The 18,160-nt window shown below is 43.9% G+C and overlaps 1 protein-coding gene across 4 annotated transcripts in view; it reads left to right on the forward strand.

The window, feature by feature from the left end:
• Positions 1 to 7,581: 7,581 nt before the first annotated feature.
• LOC116989430 (ubiquitin-conjugating enzyme E2 E1-like) overlaps positions 7,582 to 18,160 on the forward strand; it is an 88,237-nt gene continuing 77,658 nt past the window's right edge. Inside the window, exons 1-3 of one of the 4 annotated variants that reach the window (XM_033046808.1) lie at positions 7,582 to 7,743; positions 8,185 to 8,544; positions 9,047 to 9,097. In XM_033046808.1, coding sequence (XP_032902699.1) covers positions 8,279 to 8,544; positions 9,047 to 9,097 — 317 coding nt within the window. In that variant the 5' untranslated portion in view covers positions 7,582 to 7,743; positions 8,185 to 8,278. Of the gene's footprint in view, positions 7,744 to 7,972; positions 8,000 to 8,184; positions 8,545 to 9,046; positions 9,098 to 18,160 lie in introns of those variants that run through there. The other 3 variants (XM_033046818.1, XM_033046825.1, XM_033046799.1) reach the window with 3 other exon arrangements.

An 18,160-nucleotide genomic window follows, 5' to 3' on the forward strand; every position in this document is an offset into this window, starting at 1 on the left:
AGATCAACAGAGGATGCGATCTCCCTGGCTCGCCACGTGTCACTGGATCAATAAAAACACATACGTCAGCCTGTTGTTAGCCCATGATTCACATTCATGGATTCATAGGAGCAGTATTGGGGCCTTCAGCCCATCTCCAGTCTATTTCATCATTCAATCATGGCTGATCTATATTTCCTTCTTAACCCCATTCCCCTGCCTTCTCCCCATAACTAGAGCTCGGCATTCAACACCAATATCCCCATCAAACTTGATACCAAGCTCAGGGAACTGGGTCTCTGTGCATCCTTTCACAACTGGGTTGTCTCTTCCACAGAACACAATCAGTAGGTATGAATTGGCAAGAACACTCTTCCCCGATAACCATCAGCACAGGGGCACCACAAGGATGTTCGCTCAGCCCCCTGATCTACTCGCTCTATACTGAGTGACGGTGTGTTCGGACACAGTTCCAACTCCATCTTTAAATACGCCAACAACACCACGAATTACAGATAATAATTCATTGTCACAGAGTATAGGAGGGAGATCATTCGTCTGACTGAAAGGTGCCAGAACAACAACCTTGCTCTTAAAATCTGTAAAATCAAGGAACTGATTGCTGACTTTTGAACAGGAAGGCCAAGAATCCATAGATCTGTCTTCATCGGCAATGGAGGAAGTCAACAACTTCATGTTCCTGGGCGTACATATTTATGTAGATCAGTCCTGGACCCAGCAAATTGATGCAATCTTAAAGAAAGCCCAACAATGCTTCTACTTCCTTAGAAGATTAGGTATGTCGAGAAATACTCTCTTGAACTACAGGTGTACGTTTGAGAGCATTTTAATTGTATCATGGCGTGGTTAAGCAAATCGAATGCCCAGGAATGAAAAAGATTGCAAAAAGTGGTGAGCATTGCCCAGTCCATCATGGGTACCGACTCCCCACCATCGAAAGGATCTATAGGAGGCCAGTTGAAAGTACAATTGTCAGGACGGATTTCTGAAGGGATGGAAAAGCTTAACCAATCTTATTGAGTTCTTTAAAGAAAGAATTAAAATATTAAGAAAGAGTAATGTTGTACAGTAGATGTCGTATACATGGATTTTCAAAAACATTTTGATTAAGAATCAGACTGCTTGTATAGATCATGTAGAGCCCTTCGATGGTGGGAAGGTGATTAGCATCAAGGATGCACATCATCCTGGCTATGCTCTCATTTCACTCCTGCCATCGGGAAGAAGGTATCGGAGCCTGAATACAGTACGTCTGGGTTAAGGAACAGCTTCTTCCAAAAAATCATCATGCTGCTGATCACCAAGAACTCCAACAAAACTATTTTTAAAAATAATATATTTCACTTATTTTGTTGTTTATAATATATCCTCTGAGCACTATGTTTACATACCTATTGTGCAGCTGCAAATAAGAATTTTATTGTTCTTTGGGACATCTGACAATAAAACACTCTTGACATGAGATGGCCCATTACAAGGGTCAACAACAAAGAAGAAATCCAAAAATATATCAGTTCAATAAGGGAGATAATATTCGATAAATTAGTCAAACCTAGAAAACATGAAGCTTGTCCTGAAATAATCCAAGTCTGTCCAAACTCTCCCTGTGGCCAATACCCCCTAATTAAGGCATCATTCTGGCAAACCTTCTTTGCACTCTTTCCAATGCCAATACATAGACATAGAAACATAGAAAATAGGTGCAGGAGTAGGCCATTCGGCCCTTCGAGCCTGCACCGCCATTCAATATGATCATGGCTGATCATCCAACTCAGTATCCTGTACCTGCCTTCTCTCCATACCCCCTGATCCCTTTAGCCACAAGGGCCACATCTAACTCACTCTTAAATATAGCCAATGAACTGGCCTCAACTACCTTCTGTGGCAGAGAATTCCACAGATTCACCACCTGTACTTCCTGCGGCAGCCAGAACTGTATGCCATACTCCAAATACGGCCTAATCAAACTCCTATAAACCTGCATCATGACTTCCTGACTCTTATACTCAAGGCCCGACCTTATGAAAGCAAGCATATCATATGTCTTCTTTACAAATCTATCTACTTGTGTCACCACTTTCAGGGAGTTATAGACTTGGACACCCAAGATCCCTCTGTACCTAAATGCTGGTAAGGGTAATGCAGGTAATTGTATATATTTCCCATTACATTTCACCTCCCAAAAATGTGGGAACTTAGATAGAAAAGAATTGGAATGTTGAAAGATCGATTGATACAAATACATCGATAGATGCTCCTGAACACATCATCAGTGATGTAACCTGGGGTCATTGGGTGTTTCGGGTCTTTCAACATCAGACACCCTCACCCAGGCGACCCAGCCGTGGTTGATCAGACTATGACTTGTGTTCAGGTGGCATTCGTTCCTCCCCATGGACCTCCTCTCCCGATCCAGAGCCATCTCGAGGCCTTCACCGCTGCCTCTGTGGTGTTCTTGATAGCCCTTATCCTCGCCACTCCGTTGATGCCCAGTGCACTCAAGGTTTTGTAGAGCGATTGCCCTGCAAAACCTCTGCAGCCAACCTCGATGGGCATGCACCTTGCCTTCCAGCCCTGCTTGCGGCAGTCTATGACCAGTTCTTCATATTTGGCCATCTTCCTCTCGTGGGCCTCCTCCAGACGGTCCTCCCACGGCACTGTCAGTTCCAACAAGACGATGTTTTTGGTCGCCTCTGAGACCAGGAGGATATCTGGCCTCAGGGTGGTCGTGGCAATGTGCTGTGGGAACTTCAGCTGTTTCACCAGGTCTACGGAAATCTGCCAGTCCTGCGCAGTCGCCAGGATTCCTGATGGATTCCTGGCTGCTGTGGTTCTTGGCAGCTGCACTCCAGCCTTCACGAAGGTGATCATCTGGGTGGTGGGGCGTTCTCGTCTGCAGCTGCTGATTCCCATGCTGATGGCTTCTGCAATGGGTTTGAGAACCTGGTCGTGATGCCATGTGTACCGGCCCTGCCCAAGAGCCTTTGGGCAACAGCTCCAGATGTGTTCCAACATCCCCTTACCTAAGCATTGCGGGCAATCTGGAGATTCCGCTTTGCCCCAGATGAAGAGGTTCGATGGGCTGGGCAGGACATCATACACTGCCTGGACCAGGAACTTGATGCGCTGTGGTTCAGCCTGCCAGAGCTCAGTCCATGTGACTTTTCGGTCCATGGCCTGCTCCCACCTTGTCCAGGCTCCCTGCTGCCTCAATCCAAATGCTCTGGTACACCTCTTCTCCTCCACCACTGCCCTCACTTTCTCCTGGACCAGCCTGCGCCTCTCCTTCCCCTTGGCCTTGTCAAACTGGGGAGATGGGAAGATTCCCAGGCCTGCTCTTCCCCGAGTCACTGCTCCCACCAGGACTCTGTGGCGTATCCGGGACTCTGCTTGCAGCACGGCTTCGCCGGCTCTCCACTTCCTCCCAGTTTTCACCTCCACCCCTGCTTGAGCCACCTTGGGGTCGCTGGAGTCCCTGTACAGCATCACCTCTCTGGCCCGAGTCACCTTGAACTCCTCCTCCAGGGACTTCAGGGGCAACTGGAGCTTGGTGTTATTTCCGTAAAGGGCGATGCTGCTAAGGCTCCTGGGCAATCCCAGCCACCTTCTGAGAAAGCTGCTGACTTTCCTCTCCAATCTCCCTATGATGGATATTGGGACATCGTAGACAAGCAGAGGCCAGAGTATCCTTGGCAGGATACCATGCAGGTAAATCCATGCCTTGAACTTGCCGGGAAGCCCCGACCGGTCCAAGTTCAAGTGAGTTTATTGTCATGTGTCCCTGTATAGGACAATGAAATTCTTGCTTTGCTTAAGCACACAGAAAATAGTAGGCATTTACTACAAAACAGATAAATGTGTCCATATACCATGATATAAATATATACACACATGAATAAATAAACTGGTAAAGTGCAAATAACAGAAAGTGGTTCTTAATAATCAGAGTTTTGTCCGAGCCAGGTTTAATAGCCTGATGGCTGAGGGGAAGTAGCTATTCCTGCTCTCAACCAGCTCTCCAGCTCCTGACAGGTTGCCTGGACAGATGCTGTGTCCTTCAGGCTGCTGTTAAACACCTTGCCAAGACTCTTCACTGGCCTTTCGGAGACAGTTGGGATTGGTGTCCCTTCGATGCTGAAGCGGAACCTGTCCATGACTTTGCCCTTCTTCAGCACCAGTGACCTTGATTTTCCTGGCTTAAACCTCATCCTTGCCCATCCAATCAGTTTCTCCAACCACTGCAGGATCCACCTGTCTCCTGGCACTGACTCAGTGGTGACAGTCAGGTCGTCCATGAAGGCTCTGATTGGTGGTTGGCGCATTCCTGACTTGGGCCGAGGGCCCCGGCACTCTGGCTCAGCAGACCTGACGATCATGTTCATCGCCAAGGCAAAAAGGATCACAGAGATGGTACAGCCTGTGATGATCCCAACCTCCAGTCTGTGCCACTCTGGTGTTACTGACCCTGCTTCGACTCTCATGCTGAACTGGTTGTAATAGTCCAGGATGAGATCTGCCACTTGGCCCGGCACATGATGCTTGGCCATGACTGTCTGGATCAGCTTGTGCGGGATGGAGCCGTAGGCGTTGGCCAGGTCAAGCCAGAGCACTGTCAGGTCACCCTTGTTCACCCTGGCTTCTCTGATGAGCTGGGTCACCACTCCCGTGTGTTCTAGACACCCCGGCACTCCAGACAAGCGTCCCTTTTGCACTGAGCTGTCGATGTAACAATTGCTGGAGAGGAAGTTGGTCAGCCGCCTCGCCACTATGCTGAAGAAAATCTTGCCTTCAACACTTAGCAAGGAGATGATTCTGAACTGATCGATCTTCTTGGAATCTTCCTCCTTTGGGATCCAGACTCCTTCAGCGAATCGCCACTGCTGCGCCACTTTTCCTCTCCTCCAGATGACTTTCAGGATCTTCCACAGCCGTTTCAGTAAACAAGGGGCAGTTCTTGTAGACCCTGTAGGGGACTCCGCTCGGGCCAGGGGCTGAGCCAGCTCTTGCTCTCTTCACAACGTCCTGGACCTCTTTCAGGAGTGGCTCTCTACTATCAACCTCTTTGATGGGTGGAGGTGGTTTTATCAGGATGTTGCACTGGCCCAGCTCCTGCTGCCTGACGGGGTCACTGTAGGTCGTCTGGATGTGCCGGTCGATCTCCTCCTTAGAGCAAGCCAAACTCCCACTGCGCTTCTGCCCGAGTAGTTGTTTGGTGAAGCCGAAGGGGTTGGCTATGAACGATGCTCGCTTCCTGGCTCTTTCCTTCCGGCGTCTTCGGTGCCACTCAGCTCTACGGAGGGTCATCAGCTTCTTCCTCAGGATGGTTCGCAGCTCAGCCACGGGGGACCGTTGCTCTTCCCTGGCCTCTTTATACTGCTTCTTGAGGGACTTCAGCTCCTGCCGGATCTTGTGGATCTTCGTTGCTCGTTGGTTCATGGTGAAAGGTGTTCTGGCCGGCTTCTTCTCCACTTCTCCAAACCTTTCCACTGCTAGGCTGATGATGATTGTCGTCATCGTCCACAGCCTTCGGTCCACGTCTCCCTTCGCAGTTGCTTCTAGCACCTTGTCGACATCCTCCTCGAACTGATGCCAGACTGCCGTCTTGCAGGCCTGAGGAGAACTGTTCTGAGGGACTAGTTGCGCCACTTGGAGGCTTCGGGCTCTATGGGGTGATTCCGGGTCCGGCTCCTCCTGCGTCTCACCAGGTAAAATACCTGTGCGTTGTGACACTCCCTGTCCCTCCAAACACTTCATCTGGGTCTGGTGAATCTTCAGGCCTCGGCTGTTCTTGCAAACCTTACCACATCTGCATTTGATACTCATAGTCGGTTGTCCATTGCCATTAGTCGTTAACCTTTGATCCGTCCAATTGAGGTGCTCATCCTCCCCCCCTCTCGGGCACCCCTGGGGGTATTTTTCCATGTGTTTTTCTGTAGCGTGATTTGGGTCTCCTTCTCTCAGAGGATGCGGTTTGGGCTGCCAACCCGCCCAGCCCCGCCCTGGTTGCCGTCTTTCCGAGCTGTCCACTGTCTCTCCTGTCGTCACCACCCTATTCTTGGTTGTCAACCAGTCTATTCCTGGTCGCCACTGGTTTCACCAGCACAGTGATTGATACAAATACATCGATAGATGCTCCTGAACACAACATCAGTGATGTAATCAAAAATTGCTGTTTTCAAAGGGAGCCGAGTGATCTTGTGCATGAACTGCTAAAAGTTAGTGTGTAGCTCCAGCAAGCAACTAAAAGGTGGACAATATGTTGGGCTTTATTGCATGAGGATTTAAGTAGGACAGACTTGCTGCATTTATATAAAATGGCAAGACCCAGTCTGGAATACATGTCCTGACAATAGGAAGGTTACAGTTGTGTTCGAAGCACTGAAGTGATAATTGATTGATTCATGCAATGGTAGGTGTGTTGTTTAAGGAGTGGTTAAGTAAAGGATGAACCGCTGCTTTTCTCCATCTTCCCATCTCTGAGGGGGATTGCTGGATTATTTTCAGTGTTGTCATAGGCTTGAAGGGCTGAATGGCCTTCTTTGTCATTATGAAATACAAAAAGGTGTCAGATATTAACCATAAGAAACTCTTCATGCTCACTGTTGAGTAGATATCATACAAAGCTGTAGTGTCCAGAAATAATCACACTCAAAATTGGAGGTCAGCCACTTAGGACAAAGATGGAGTGGCAATGGTGTGAGTGAAGTGGAGAGTGTTTAGAGGGCCGGGTACCTTGAGGGCCCTGAAGGCGAGCAAGGAAGGATATAGAGAGGACTGATTCTTGTTCCTTGTGACAGACATTCAACAACTGTTTCCCTCCATCACCTTGCCTAGTGATGTAGTGCCCTGAGGAGCTTTCTGAATTGGTAAAGCTTTGGGGAAACAAAAATCAGAGTTAAGAAGTCTGCGATATTCAGAAGAGAATACTGGAATGAAACCATCAGATGATGTGGAGGGAGTTGTCATCTTTTGGTAGCATTATTTACATAATCCATATCATCTTGGCTTTGAACCCCCACAGATTCTCCTATGTCGAACTTTGTCTTTATTGCTTTCAGGAAAGAGAAGGGAAATCTCAATGACCTGACTAATATTTATGCCTCCACTACCAGCAATAAAATAAGTTATGAGACTATAATCACCTTACTACTTGTGGTAATTTGCTGGAAGCAGATTAGCTGTCGCCTTTTCTACGTTACAACAGTGACTATGTTTAAAAAATACTTCACTTCTCAAGTGCTTTGGGGCACCGGGGTGACATAAATGTAGGTTATTTTCGTGTTGATGCAATAAATTCAAGGCCTTCTTACCACATTAGAACATTTCTGAAAAAAAACATACGTGCCTCAATACACAAGTATGTCATCTCACAAATCCATTTCTGAAATAAAATCCCCATGGGTGACGCAAGCGAAATACTTCCCTTGTGGAAAATTGAACTGAAAGGTTGCAACATACTCTGAAATGCAAGAAACCATATAATTTAACATCGAGACCTTAAAAAGTTGCTTGTCTGAAGCAGCAGTTTTCTGTAAAGTTACTGTACTTCGTGAAAGTCCTTGTCCTGTCTCCTCCCTGTATCTGTACTTCCGTTCCATTCTCGGTGACCGTGTCAGACACGAGTCTGCCCCTGTACCATCGCAGGCGACAATTGTCAGACAAAGAAAGGGATAGGATCATCCAAAGGAGAAAGTACAGGAAGAAGAAAGAGAAACACGAAGCTGATCCAACAACATCTGCCAGGTGGGTTCTTGACCCCACGCCCGAATTTGCCACCACTTATTTACTTTCTTTCCTTCTTTCTTTCTCTCTCTCTCTCTGTCTTTAACTCCCCCTCCCCCTACAGCTAAACACAAAGTATCGCCCGCTTCCTATTATTGGAATTGCACCCCATAGTCAGCCTAGGGGAAGGGAGGCAACTCCGGTTGACGGCGCGGTGCAATAGCAGCCTGTGACGAGATATAGCTCCGTGAGTGTGTGTCAGTCAATGCGTTGCCCTGTGAGTGTTACACTACATCAGATACACTGACTCACTCTTACTGACATTGTATCCTCGCTCTCTACATATAGTTTTCTCTTCGGGTACAAATCAGGTGCCTGGGTATTTCCTTTTATTTACTTTAATCCTCTTTCTCGCAAGTCCTATGTGGTAACTCCTTGTTCTCTGTGTTTTGCTGTTGTCGGTGTGTAGTTGGTCTGTGTGTTTGTGTGTGAGTGCGCGGGGTGAGACACTCGTGTTTCACTACAGTCAGCGTGTGCCAGCGAGCCAGCGGCGGAGATGTCGGATGACGACTCGAGGGCCAGCACCAGCTCCTCCTCGCCTTCTTCCAGTTCTTCGCAACCAGGCGAGAAAGGGACCGACATCAGCAGCAACAACAACAACAGCAGTAGCAGCAGCGGCAACACCACTATCACCGGTAGCAGCAACCACAACAACAACAACAGCAACAGCAGCGGCGGCGGTGGAGGCAACAAGAGGAAAAGAGAAGCGAAGAACAGCACCATGAGCAAGAACCCCAAGCTGCTCACCACTAGCGCCAAGAGGTGAGCACGAGCTCCGGGCACCGTTCCGAGTCCGGGATTCGGTCGCCAGCCTTGCACCGCACGCCTCTTGCTTTCTCTCCCTTTTTATTTCCTCCCCTCACTCGCGACACGCCAGACTTCTTTAATACCAAAGGGTCATTTGCATATTAGCTAAAATCGCTTTGTGTAGAAGGACTGCATCATGGTTTGACCCCGTTTCCCCATCTCTGGGTAACTAACGTCGACTATTTCCGATCCCTTTGGCTTTTGCGGAATGAATTGGCTTTGGAACGAGACAAATCGAGTTGTGAAATTTTACTGTATTGGCTTCTTGGAGCTACGAGAAGCGGCCATGTTTTTTTCTCGTTTTCTCGGAAGCAAAGGTCAGGGTCTTTGCTTTATTTTTTACTTAATTTTGTTAACTTTAGTAGTGAAATCTCTGGAGAATAGGGCAAGAATGCAGTGTGCTGATCCCGAGTGGTGCAGTGTGTTTTAAAGAAGATCAATGTTTTATGATCCACAGGATCCAGAAGGAGCTGGCCGATATCACGTTGGATCCACCGCCGAACTGCAGGTTGGTAGGTTTAACAAAATATATTGATTGGGTTTAAAATATGTTCAATGCGCCGATCAGGAGTAACTGGTACTGTTTTTGCCCACGAAAACCGTGTTAATCATTCAACTCTATTGTTGTATTGCAACAGGAATTGGGATTGAGGCCCAATTGTACATTTTAGACCCAAACATGCTTTAGATGCCAGTACTTTTAACTGAAATGTTTTAGTAAGTTTCGTTTTGGAAGCTTAAAACTTACCTCGCTGCTCAGGGGGTTACTGTCAAAACCGTACTCTTTAGAGTGGGATTTGATGTCATTTTGGAGACTAATGTTTCGGATGATGATGGATGATGGGGATGGATGGGGGGGGGGGTGTCCGCAGTTATCTGTTGAGTGTGTGTACCGATGTTTTTCGAGATATTCCAAAGCTTTTTGGTCTGAAAGTGTTATAGCTGTTGAATGTGTGAAAACAGTTGGTTTGTACCGAAAAAGGTTTTTATTAATACTGTTATCATGCTGACTGTCTATTTTATGGATTATTTAAAAACTTTCAAAATAACGGGAGTTATTTCCGATTATTTTTTCAAAAAAAGTACCTAAGAAGCTCCTTAAAAAAAAAAAGTAGTCACATATTTTAGGTTGGCTGTTTTTAGTTAAGAATTATGTATATAAAATATAATTATGCCTTTATGATGCTGATATATTGTCAAATTCTAGGAAAACAGGATGATTCATAATTGTTATTCTATTGTGATTGTTTTTTAAACTTGGAGCTTTACAGTTTTGCAATATTTCTCAAAAGCCAGTTTTGACTTGAGTTTGGTCAATTAGTTCTGGCCACTTACCTAAAGCAAACTAGGCTTTTGCAGAAATTAATCCTTTTGTCTTTTTTTTTAATCTAGGGTAGAAATCATATTACATTTTGCATGGTGACTACTCTTTTTGGGTTATCCATATTTTCATTTTTAGAGTGTAATATTTGTTTTGGATCTGATCAAGTTTCAGAAAATCTGGCACATCATAGTTTAATTTGTGTAATTCTATTGTATCACAGATATGTTTTCTTCTTTGAGTTATGGGACAATAAATGAATGTCAGTGAGTTCAGGCTAGTAATTTATACAAGCACTTCAGAAACTATAAACTGAGATTAATGGTTGGCAGTGGCATCTTGAAACTGAATTGCTGCACTTAGTTCACTGTAACTAATTTTTTAATATAATTTGCATAAGGCAGCTTGAGTGAAAGGCATCACACCAACCAAGCTTGCAGGCAAGAGAGGTAAATGTCCTGACCAAATTCACACTTGTAAGATTAAAGACACCCTTGAGAATTGGGTTTTCTTCTCTGTGGATCTGCTTTGTATTCAACATTGATGGATAGTTTTACTAGAAAAAGTGTACCATGACTCAAATTGTATGTTGCGATTAAGTATTTTATGGTGAGGTGACCTGCATTTTTTTTAAATAAGATTGAGGGAAAGTGGTCCACAATACATCGGAGAATTTTGCTGCAATAGTACTTTTCCTCATCGTGAAAATCTGGATATACTGTAGTTGCATATGATTGGTGTATCATTCAAGGCATCTTTCTTGGGGGCAACTGAAAAAGTGGAATGTTATTACTGTATCTCAGTCAAGCCATCAAGTGGCACCGAGCAGAAAATTAGTGTAACAAGGTCAATTCAGGGTTGAGGAGATTATGCATTGAGAAGGATTTTGAGGGTCTTTAATTCAACACAGGATCTTATGAGGGCATGACATTGAAACACATACTGAAAACCCTATTTTAGATTAGATTAGATTAGAGATACAGTGCGGAAACAGGCCCTTTGACCCACCGAGTCCGCACCAACCAGCGATCCCCACACATTAACACTATCCAGCACACACTAGGGACAATTTACACTTATACCAAGCCAATTTATCTACATACCTGTACGTCTTTGGAGTGAGGGAGGAAACCGAAGATCTTGGAGAAAACCCACGTGGTCATGGGGAGGACGGGGGATAGCACCCGTAGTTAGGATCGAACCTGGGTCTCCGGAGCTGCATGCACTGCAAGGCAGAAACTCTACCTTTGCGCCACCGTCGCCCTTGGATTCTTGATTTTGTTTTACACATTGATAGTAGTGACAATAGCTGTTGTCTTGCGAATGGAACTGTTTCAGTAAGAGTGCTAAAGCGAATCTTGGCCTGTATGATGTAGGATTTACAGATGCCTATCATGCACACATTTCTGGGTACAATAGAGACTCGGGTCTATACTGAAGTGATTGCTTTGTTTGGCTTCTCTAATTGTCACTTGATCTTAATGGGCACTTAGTCTTAGTTATGAGGTTCATTTGGTTTTTAAATAAGTGGGACTTGCAAAGGCAGTGCATGCCTAACTTCAAAGGTAGACAAAAATGCGGGCAAAATTCAGCGGGTGAGGCAGCATCCATGGAGCGAAGGAAATAGGCAACTTTTCGGGTCGAGACCCTTCTTCAGACTCGCAATGCTTCGGATCGAGACCCTTCAGATTCTTATTTCCTTCGCTCCATAGAGTTTCTCCAGCATTTTTGTCTACCTTCGATTTTCCAGCCTCTGCAGTTCCTTCTTAAACATACATAACTTCATTGGATTCATTCTTTCTGTCTTGGGAATTTGGATTTAAATTTCAAATATTATATTACATTGGTTCTATATTCTGGCTAGAATAATTAAAGGCAGTTTAATTCCGATAACTGCTCACTGTAATTTTAAGTTATCATAGTGATTTTAAAAAAATAAAAAGAAACAACTTCAACATACACTTTTCCAATGGCTCCTACATGTACGTGCTTTCAGTTGACTTGCTGGCTGAAAATTCAGTCTAGCCTTATTAGAACTAAAGGTGCGTGAATTTCTTTCTGATCTGGACTTTCACTTTTCCATTTCTTGTGCCTTTAGCTGTCAGATGAAGCCTTGAAAATCGTCTATTGGAAAAATTGCAATTATTTAAATATCGTGGGAAAGTCTTTCTCTTTGTTCATCTAATCTGATAGAATTCTAAAACCTTTAGAAATTGAATGTATGGTCATTTAATGTAAATCATGACATTTGTTACTTGGATGGTAAAATGGGAATTGAGTAAGTGATGGATATTATTGCTGTACAATTACATATTAAATCACATAAAGAAAAGCGTGACAGTTTCTTTAGGAAGGGTGGCCTTGCACAGTCACCTCAGGATGGGCTAGGGTTAAATTACGAGCACTGGTATTTCACTGGAATAATATTCAGGAGAATCTAAAATGGTTAATGCATTTCATAGGGCAAATAAAGAATAACCAATTACTTTGCTGGAGTCCAGATCACTGAGACAAAAATGCTGGAGAAATTCTGAGTCTGAAGAAGGGTCTCGACCCGAAACGTTGCCTATTTCCTTCGCTCCATAGATGCTGCCTCACCCGCTGAGTTTCTCCAGCATTGTCTACCTTTGATTTTCCAGCATCTGAAGTGCCTTCTTAAACAAACTGAGTAGAAGGGGGTGTTTTTTCAGATTAAAAAATGATTTTTCTTTTGTGAAACATTTATTGCAGTGATTTTGACTGCACAATAAGCTTTTGAATTTGCATCAAATTTCTTTTTTTGTTTTTCGATAATATAATTATGAAAACATAGGAGTTTGATGACAGGAACGGATCCATTATGATGTAATTGAATGATAGAACCAGTTTAGGGGCTAAATGCCCTACTCTTGTTCTTAGATTCGCTCCACTTTCCATAAAGCCAAGCATGAGCTGCAGTCGACAAACTTTTTCAGCAAAATGCTGGGACAGTAATTGTTCTTTATGTGCACTTGTTGATAAACATTGTACATAAATAAAGACATAACCAATCAAAATATCCTCCACAATATAATGTTTAAAACCGTTGCCTTGCAATGATGTATTCTCTGCCTTGTACTATCCACCCTGTACTCTCACAGCTCTTGTGGAATTCAGACAAATTCTGCTCAAACTTAATTTACGGGTTTGCAGATGACACCACCATTGTGGGCCAGATCGCAACAATGACGAGATGGAGTACAGTAAAGAGATAGAGAGCTTAATAACTTGGTTTCAAAATGACAACCTCTCCTTCAATGTCAACAAGATGAAGGAGCTGGTTATTGACCAGAAAATGAGGTGATGTTTGTGCTCATATTGGCATCGATGTCTGAAGAAGGGTCTCGACCCGAAACGTCACCTATTCCTTCTCTCCAGAGATGCTGCCTGTCTACCTTTGGCATCAATGGTGCTGGTGTGGGGAAGTTTAAGCATAGGTATCACCAACAATTTTGGGGGGAGGGGGTCCAATGTAGGAATGAGACAGGTAATAGGCTTGAAGTCAATATAGAAGACGATGAAAGAAAGTTCAGTGCACAGAATAGGCAGGAGCTTGGCAGCGAATGGGAAAGCACTGTTGGATTGCATTACATTTATTTTAATGCGAGAGACCTGAGCGGTAAGGTGGATGAACTCGGGGCATGGATAGGTATTTGATACTGGGGCGTTGTAGCCATTACAGAAACCTGGCTGTGAGGGACATGACTGGCAGCTTAATGTTCCAGGTACAGGTGCTACTGGTGGGGGCAATAGAGAAGTGGATGTTGCATTATTGATTAATTAGAATATCATGGCAGTAAGATGACATTACTGATGGCTCATCTACTGAGGCTACATTGCCCTCCATAATGTTTGGGTCAAAGACCCATCATTTATTTATTTGCCTCTGTACTCCACAGTTTGAGATTTGTAATAGAAAAAATCACATGTGGTTAAAGTGCACATTCGTCAGATTTTAATAAAGGCCATTTTTATACATTTTGGTTTCACATAGTTTATACAAGTCCCCCCAGTTCAGGGCACCATAATGTTTGGGACTCAGCAATGTCATGTAAATGAAAGTAGTTATGTTTAGTATTTTGTTGCATATCCTTTGCATGCAATGACTGCTTGAAGTCTGTGATTCATGGACATCCCCAGTTGTTCGGTGTCTTTTCTGGTGATGCTCTGCCGGGCCCGTATTGTAGCCATCTTTAGCTTATGCTTGTTTTGGGTGCTAATCCCCTTCAGTTTTCTGTTCGGCATATAAAAGGCATGTTCAATTGGGATCAGATCGGGTGAATGAATTGGCCATTCAAGAATTGACCACTTTTTAGCTTATAAAACTCTTTTGTTGTTTTACCAGTATGTTTGGGATCATTGTCTTGCTGTAGAATGAACCGCCGACCAATGAGTTTTGAGGCATTTGTTTGAACTTGAGCAGATTCTATACACTTCAGAATTCATTATGCTACTAGCATCAGCAGTTGTATCCTCAATGAAGATAAGTGAGCCAGTACCTTCAGCAGCCATACATGCCCAGGCCATAACACCCCCACCACCATGTTTCACAGATGATGTGGTATGCTTTGGATCTTGGGCAGATCCTTCTCTACTCCATACTTTGCTCTTGCCATCACTCTGACATAAGCTAATCTTCATCTCATCTGTCCACAAGACCTTTTTCCAGAACTGTGGTTGCTCTTTTAAGTACTTCTTGGCAAACCTGGCCATCCTATTTTGGTGGTAATCAGTGGTTTGCATCTTGCAGTGCAACCTCTGTATTTCTGTTCATGAAGTCTTCTGCGGACAGTGGTCATTGACAAATCCACACCTTTCTCCCGAAGAGTGTTTCTGATCTGTCTGACAGGTGTTTGGGTTTTTTTTCTTTATTATAGAGATAATTTTTCTGTCATCAGCTGTGGAGGTCTTCCTTGGCCTGCCAGTACATTTGCGATTAGTAAGCTCACCAGTGCTCTCTTTCTTCTTAATGATGGCCAAACAGTTGATTTTGGTAAGCCAAAGGCTTGGCTGAAGTCTCTAACAGTCTTATTCTTGTTTCTCAATCTCATAATGGCTTCTTGACTTTAATTGGCACAACTTTGGTCCTCATGTTGATAAACAGCAATAAAAGTTTCCAAAGGTGTTGGAAAGACTAGAGGAAAGATTAGGTGCTGAGAGCTCTCTTATACCTGCATTAAGGAGGCAATTAAACACCTGAGCTGTAATTTCTACATGGTGAAACCAAAATGTATAAAAATGGCCTTTATTAAAATTTGACAATGTGCACTTTAACCACATGTGATTTTTTTTCTATTACAAATCTCAAATTGTGGAGTATAGAGGCAAAGAAATAAATGATGGGTCTTTGTCCCAAACATTATGGAGGGCACTATATATGCGTGGAGCTGAGAAATAAAAAGGTGATGATCACCATATACCCTATGGGAGTGTACTACAGTTCCCCGAATAGTCGATGGAAATTAGAAGAGCAAATATGCCAGGAGATTGCAGGCAGCTGCAAAACGAATAAGATTGTCATAGTAGGGGATTTTAACTTTCCCAATATAGACTGGCACTATCACAATGAAAGTGCTTAGATGGGGTGGATTTTGTCAAATGTGTTCAGGAAAGTTTCCTCAGGCAATAGGGGAGAGGATAAAGCTTATCTACTCTTTGCATTAGGGTTAGGTGGGTGAGCCTTTTGGCATCAGCAACTACTGTTCTATTAGCTTTAAAATAGTTGCGGATAGTGACAGGGTGGGCCACCAAAAATTTCTGAATTGGGACATGGCCAACTTTGATGGTATTAGAGAAGATTTTACTAAAGGTGATTTCATTAGGTTGTTTGCAGGCAAAGGAACGTACGGAAAGTGGGATGCTTTTAAAACTGATGACAAACGTTCAGACGTGCATGTTGCTGTTGGAGTGAAGGGCAAGGCAGGTGGGAGCAAGGAAGTTTGGATGACAAAAGAAATTAAAGTTCTAGTCAGGGAAAAAAAGAAAGAGGCATGGGACAGGAATAGGCAGCTGGGATCAAGTATATCCCTGTGGAAGTTTTTGTTTTTGGAACCGAGGAGCATACAAGAAGGATGTCAGGAAGGCATGATTAGTAAGTTTGTAGATTACACTAAAGTGAGTGATATTACGGATCGCGAAGATGGTTATCAAAATTACAGATGGCGCTGACAGATAATATGAAGGAAAACCCAGAGATTTTATGTACATTAAGGCATGGAGGGTAACTGGAGAGAGAATAGGGCCCCTCAAGAAACCAAAGTTGTCATCTCTGGCCACAGGAGACGGGTAAGGTCCTCAATGAGTATTTCTTCTCTATTATTACTGTGGGGAAAGACCTGAAGACTAAGGAACTTGGGACAATTAATGGAAATGTCTGAGGATAGTTCACATTACAGTCGAGGGGGTGCTGAACGTACTAAGATGCATGAAGGTGCATAAATCTGGCCTGATCAGATATCCAATGTCACTTGAAAGTGAGTGAAGATTTGAAGGGGCTGAAATATATGAATCATCATTAGACATGGGTAAGATGCTTTAAGACACGAGGGTAGCTAATGTTGACTGGAGGGTGGCTAATATTTATTAAAGGAATGCAAGGAGAAGCCTGGGAACTATTGATCAGTAAATCTAACATTTGTGGTAGGCATTTTACCCGAATATTCTGAGAGATAAGATATTTATGCATTTGAAGAGGCAGGGGCTGACTGGGGATATTCAGCATAGTTTTGTACGTGGGAGATCATGTCATGAATCCGATAGTGTTTTGAAGTAGTAACCAAAAATGTTGATGAGGGTGAAAGGACAGAAAATGCTGGAATAACACAGCAGATCAAGCAACATCTCTGAGGAATAACGATATCCATACATGATCCTTGACCTGCTTGAGCCACTCTAGTACTTTGTGTCATTTTGTGTATTAACCAGCATCTGCAGTTGTTTGTTTCAACTACTTGATGAGAGTAAAGCTGTAGATGTTGTCTATATTGACTTCAACAAGGCAATTGATAGGATTCTGCATGACAGGCTGTGCTAGATTGCATGGGATCTAGGGAGAGCTAGCTGACTGGATAAAGAATTGGCTTCATGGAAGGAAGTAGAGGGTGATGGTAGATGTTTTTAATTTGGATTTGAGTCCTATGGCTATTGGTATGCCTCAGTGATAGGTACCGGGACTATTGCTGTTTGGGGTTTATGTCAATGATTTAGATGAAAATGTAGACGGCATGATTAGTAAGTTTGCAGATGACACTAAAGTGAGTGGTAATCACAGATAGCGAAGATGGTTATCAAATTTTCAGCAGATCTTGATCAGTTGGGCAAGTGTGCTGAGGACTAGTTCATGGAGTTTAATGCCAGGTGTTGTATTTTTGGAAGTCAATCCTGGACAGGACCACAGTGAATGGCAGCCCCCTGGGGACTGTTGTAGAGCAGAAGGATCTAGGAGTGTAGGTACACAGTTCCTTGAAAATGGTGTCACATTTAAGAAGGCTTCCGGTACATTTGCGATGTTATGTTTCAGTGGTACAAGACATTGGTGAGGCTGCATGTGAAGTATCGTGTTTAGTTTTATTCAACCTGCTATCGGAAGCTGGACAGAGTGCAGAGAAGATTTACGAGGATGTTTGTAGCACTTGTCTATCAATGATTTATTTGAATGATGGAATTGATGGCTTTGTGGCCAGGTTTGTGGCAGATACCTCAGCAGGACTTGAACAGGTTGGGAGAGTGAGTAAAGAAGTGGCAGATGGAATACAGCATAGCAAAGTGTGCGATTGTGCACTTTGGTAGTTGGAATAAAGGTGTAGACTATTTTCTAAATGGGGAACATTGCGAACAGAAATCGGAGGTTCATCGAGACTTGGGAGGGCTAGTGCAGGATTCCCCAAAAGGTTAATTTGCAACTTGAATTGGCAGTAAGGAAGGCAAATACAATGTTAGCACTTATTCCAAGAGGACTGGAACGGGGTACTGATTGGGGATGATCAGCCATGATCACATTGAATGGCGGTGCTGGCTCGAAAGGCCGAATGGCCTACTGCACCTATTGTCTATTGACTGGAGTATAAAACAGGGTTGTGATGCTGAGGCTTTATAAGGCACTGGTCAGATCGCGTTTGGAGTATTGTGAACAGTTTTGGGCCCAATATCTGAGGAGGGATGTGTTGGTTCTGGAGAAGGTCCAGAGGAGGTTTGCGAGAATGATCCCAGGAGTGAGTGGGTTAACGTATGGTG

This window comes from Amblyraja radiata, chromosome 2 (assembly GCF_010909765.2).
Source record: "Amblyraja radiata isolate CabotCenter1 chromosome 2, sAmbRad1.1.pri, whole genome shotgun sequence".
Lineage (NCBI taxonomy): Eukaryota > Metazoa > Chordata > Chondrichthyes > Rajiformes > Rajidae > Amblyraja > Amblyraja radiata.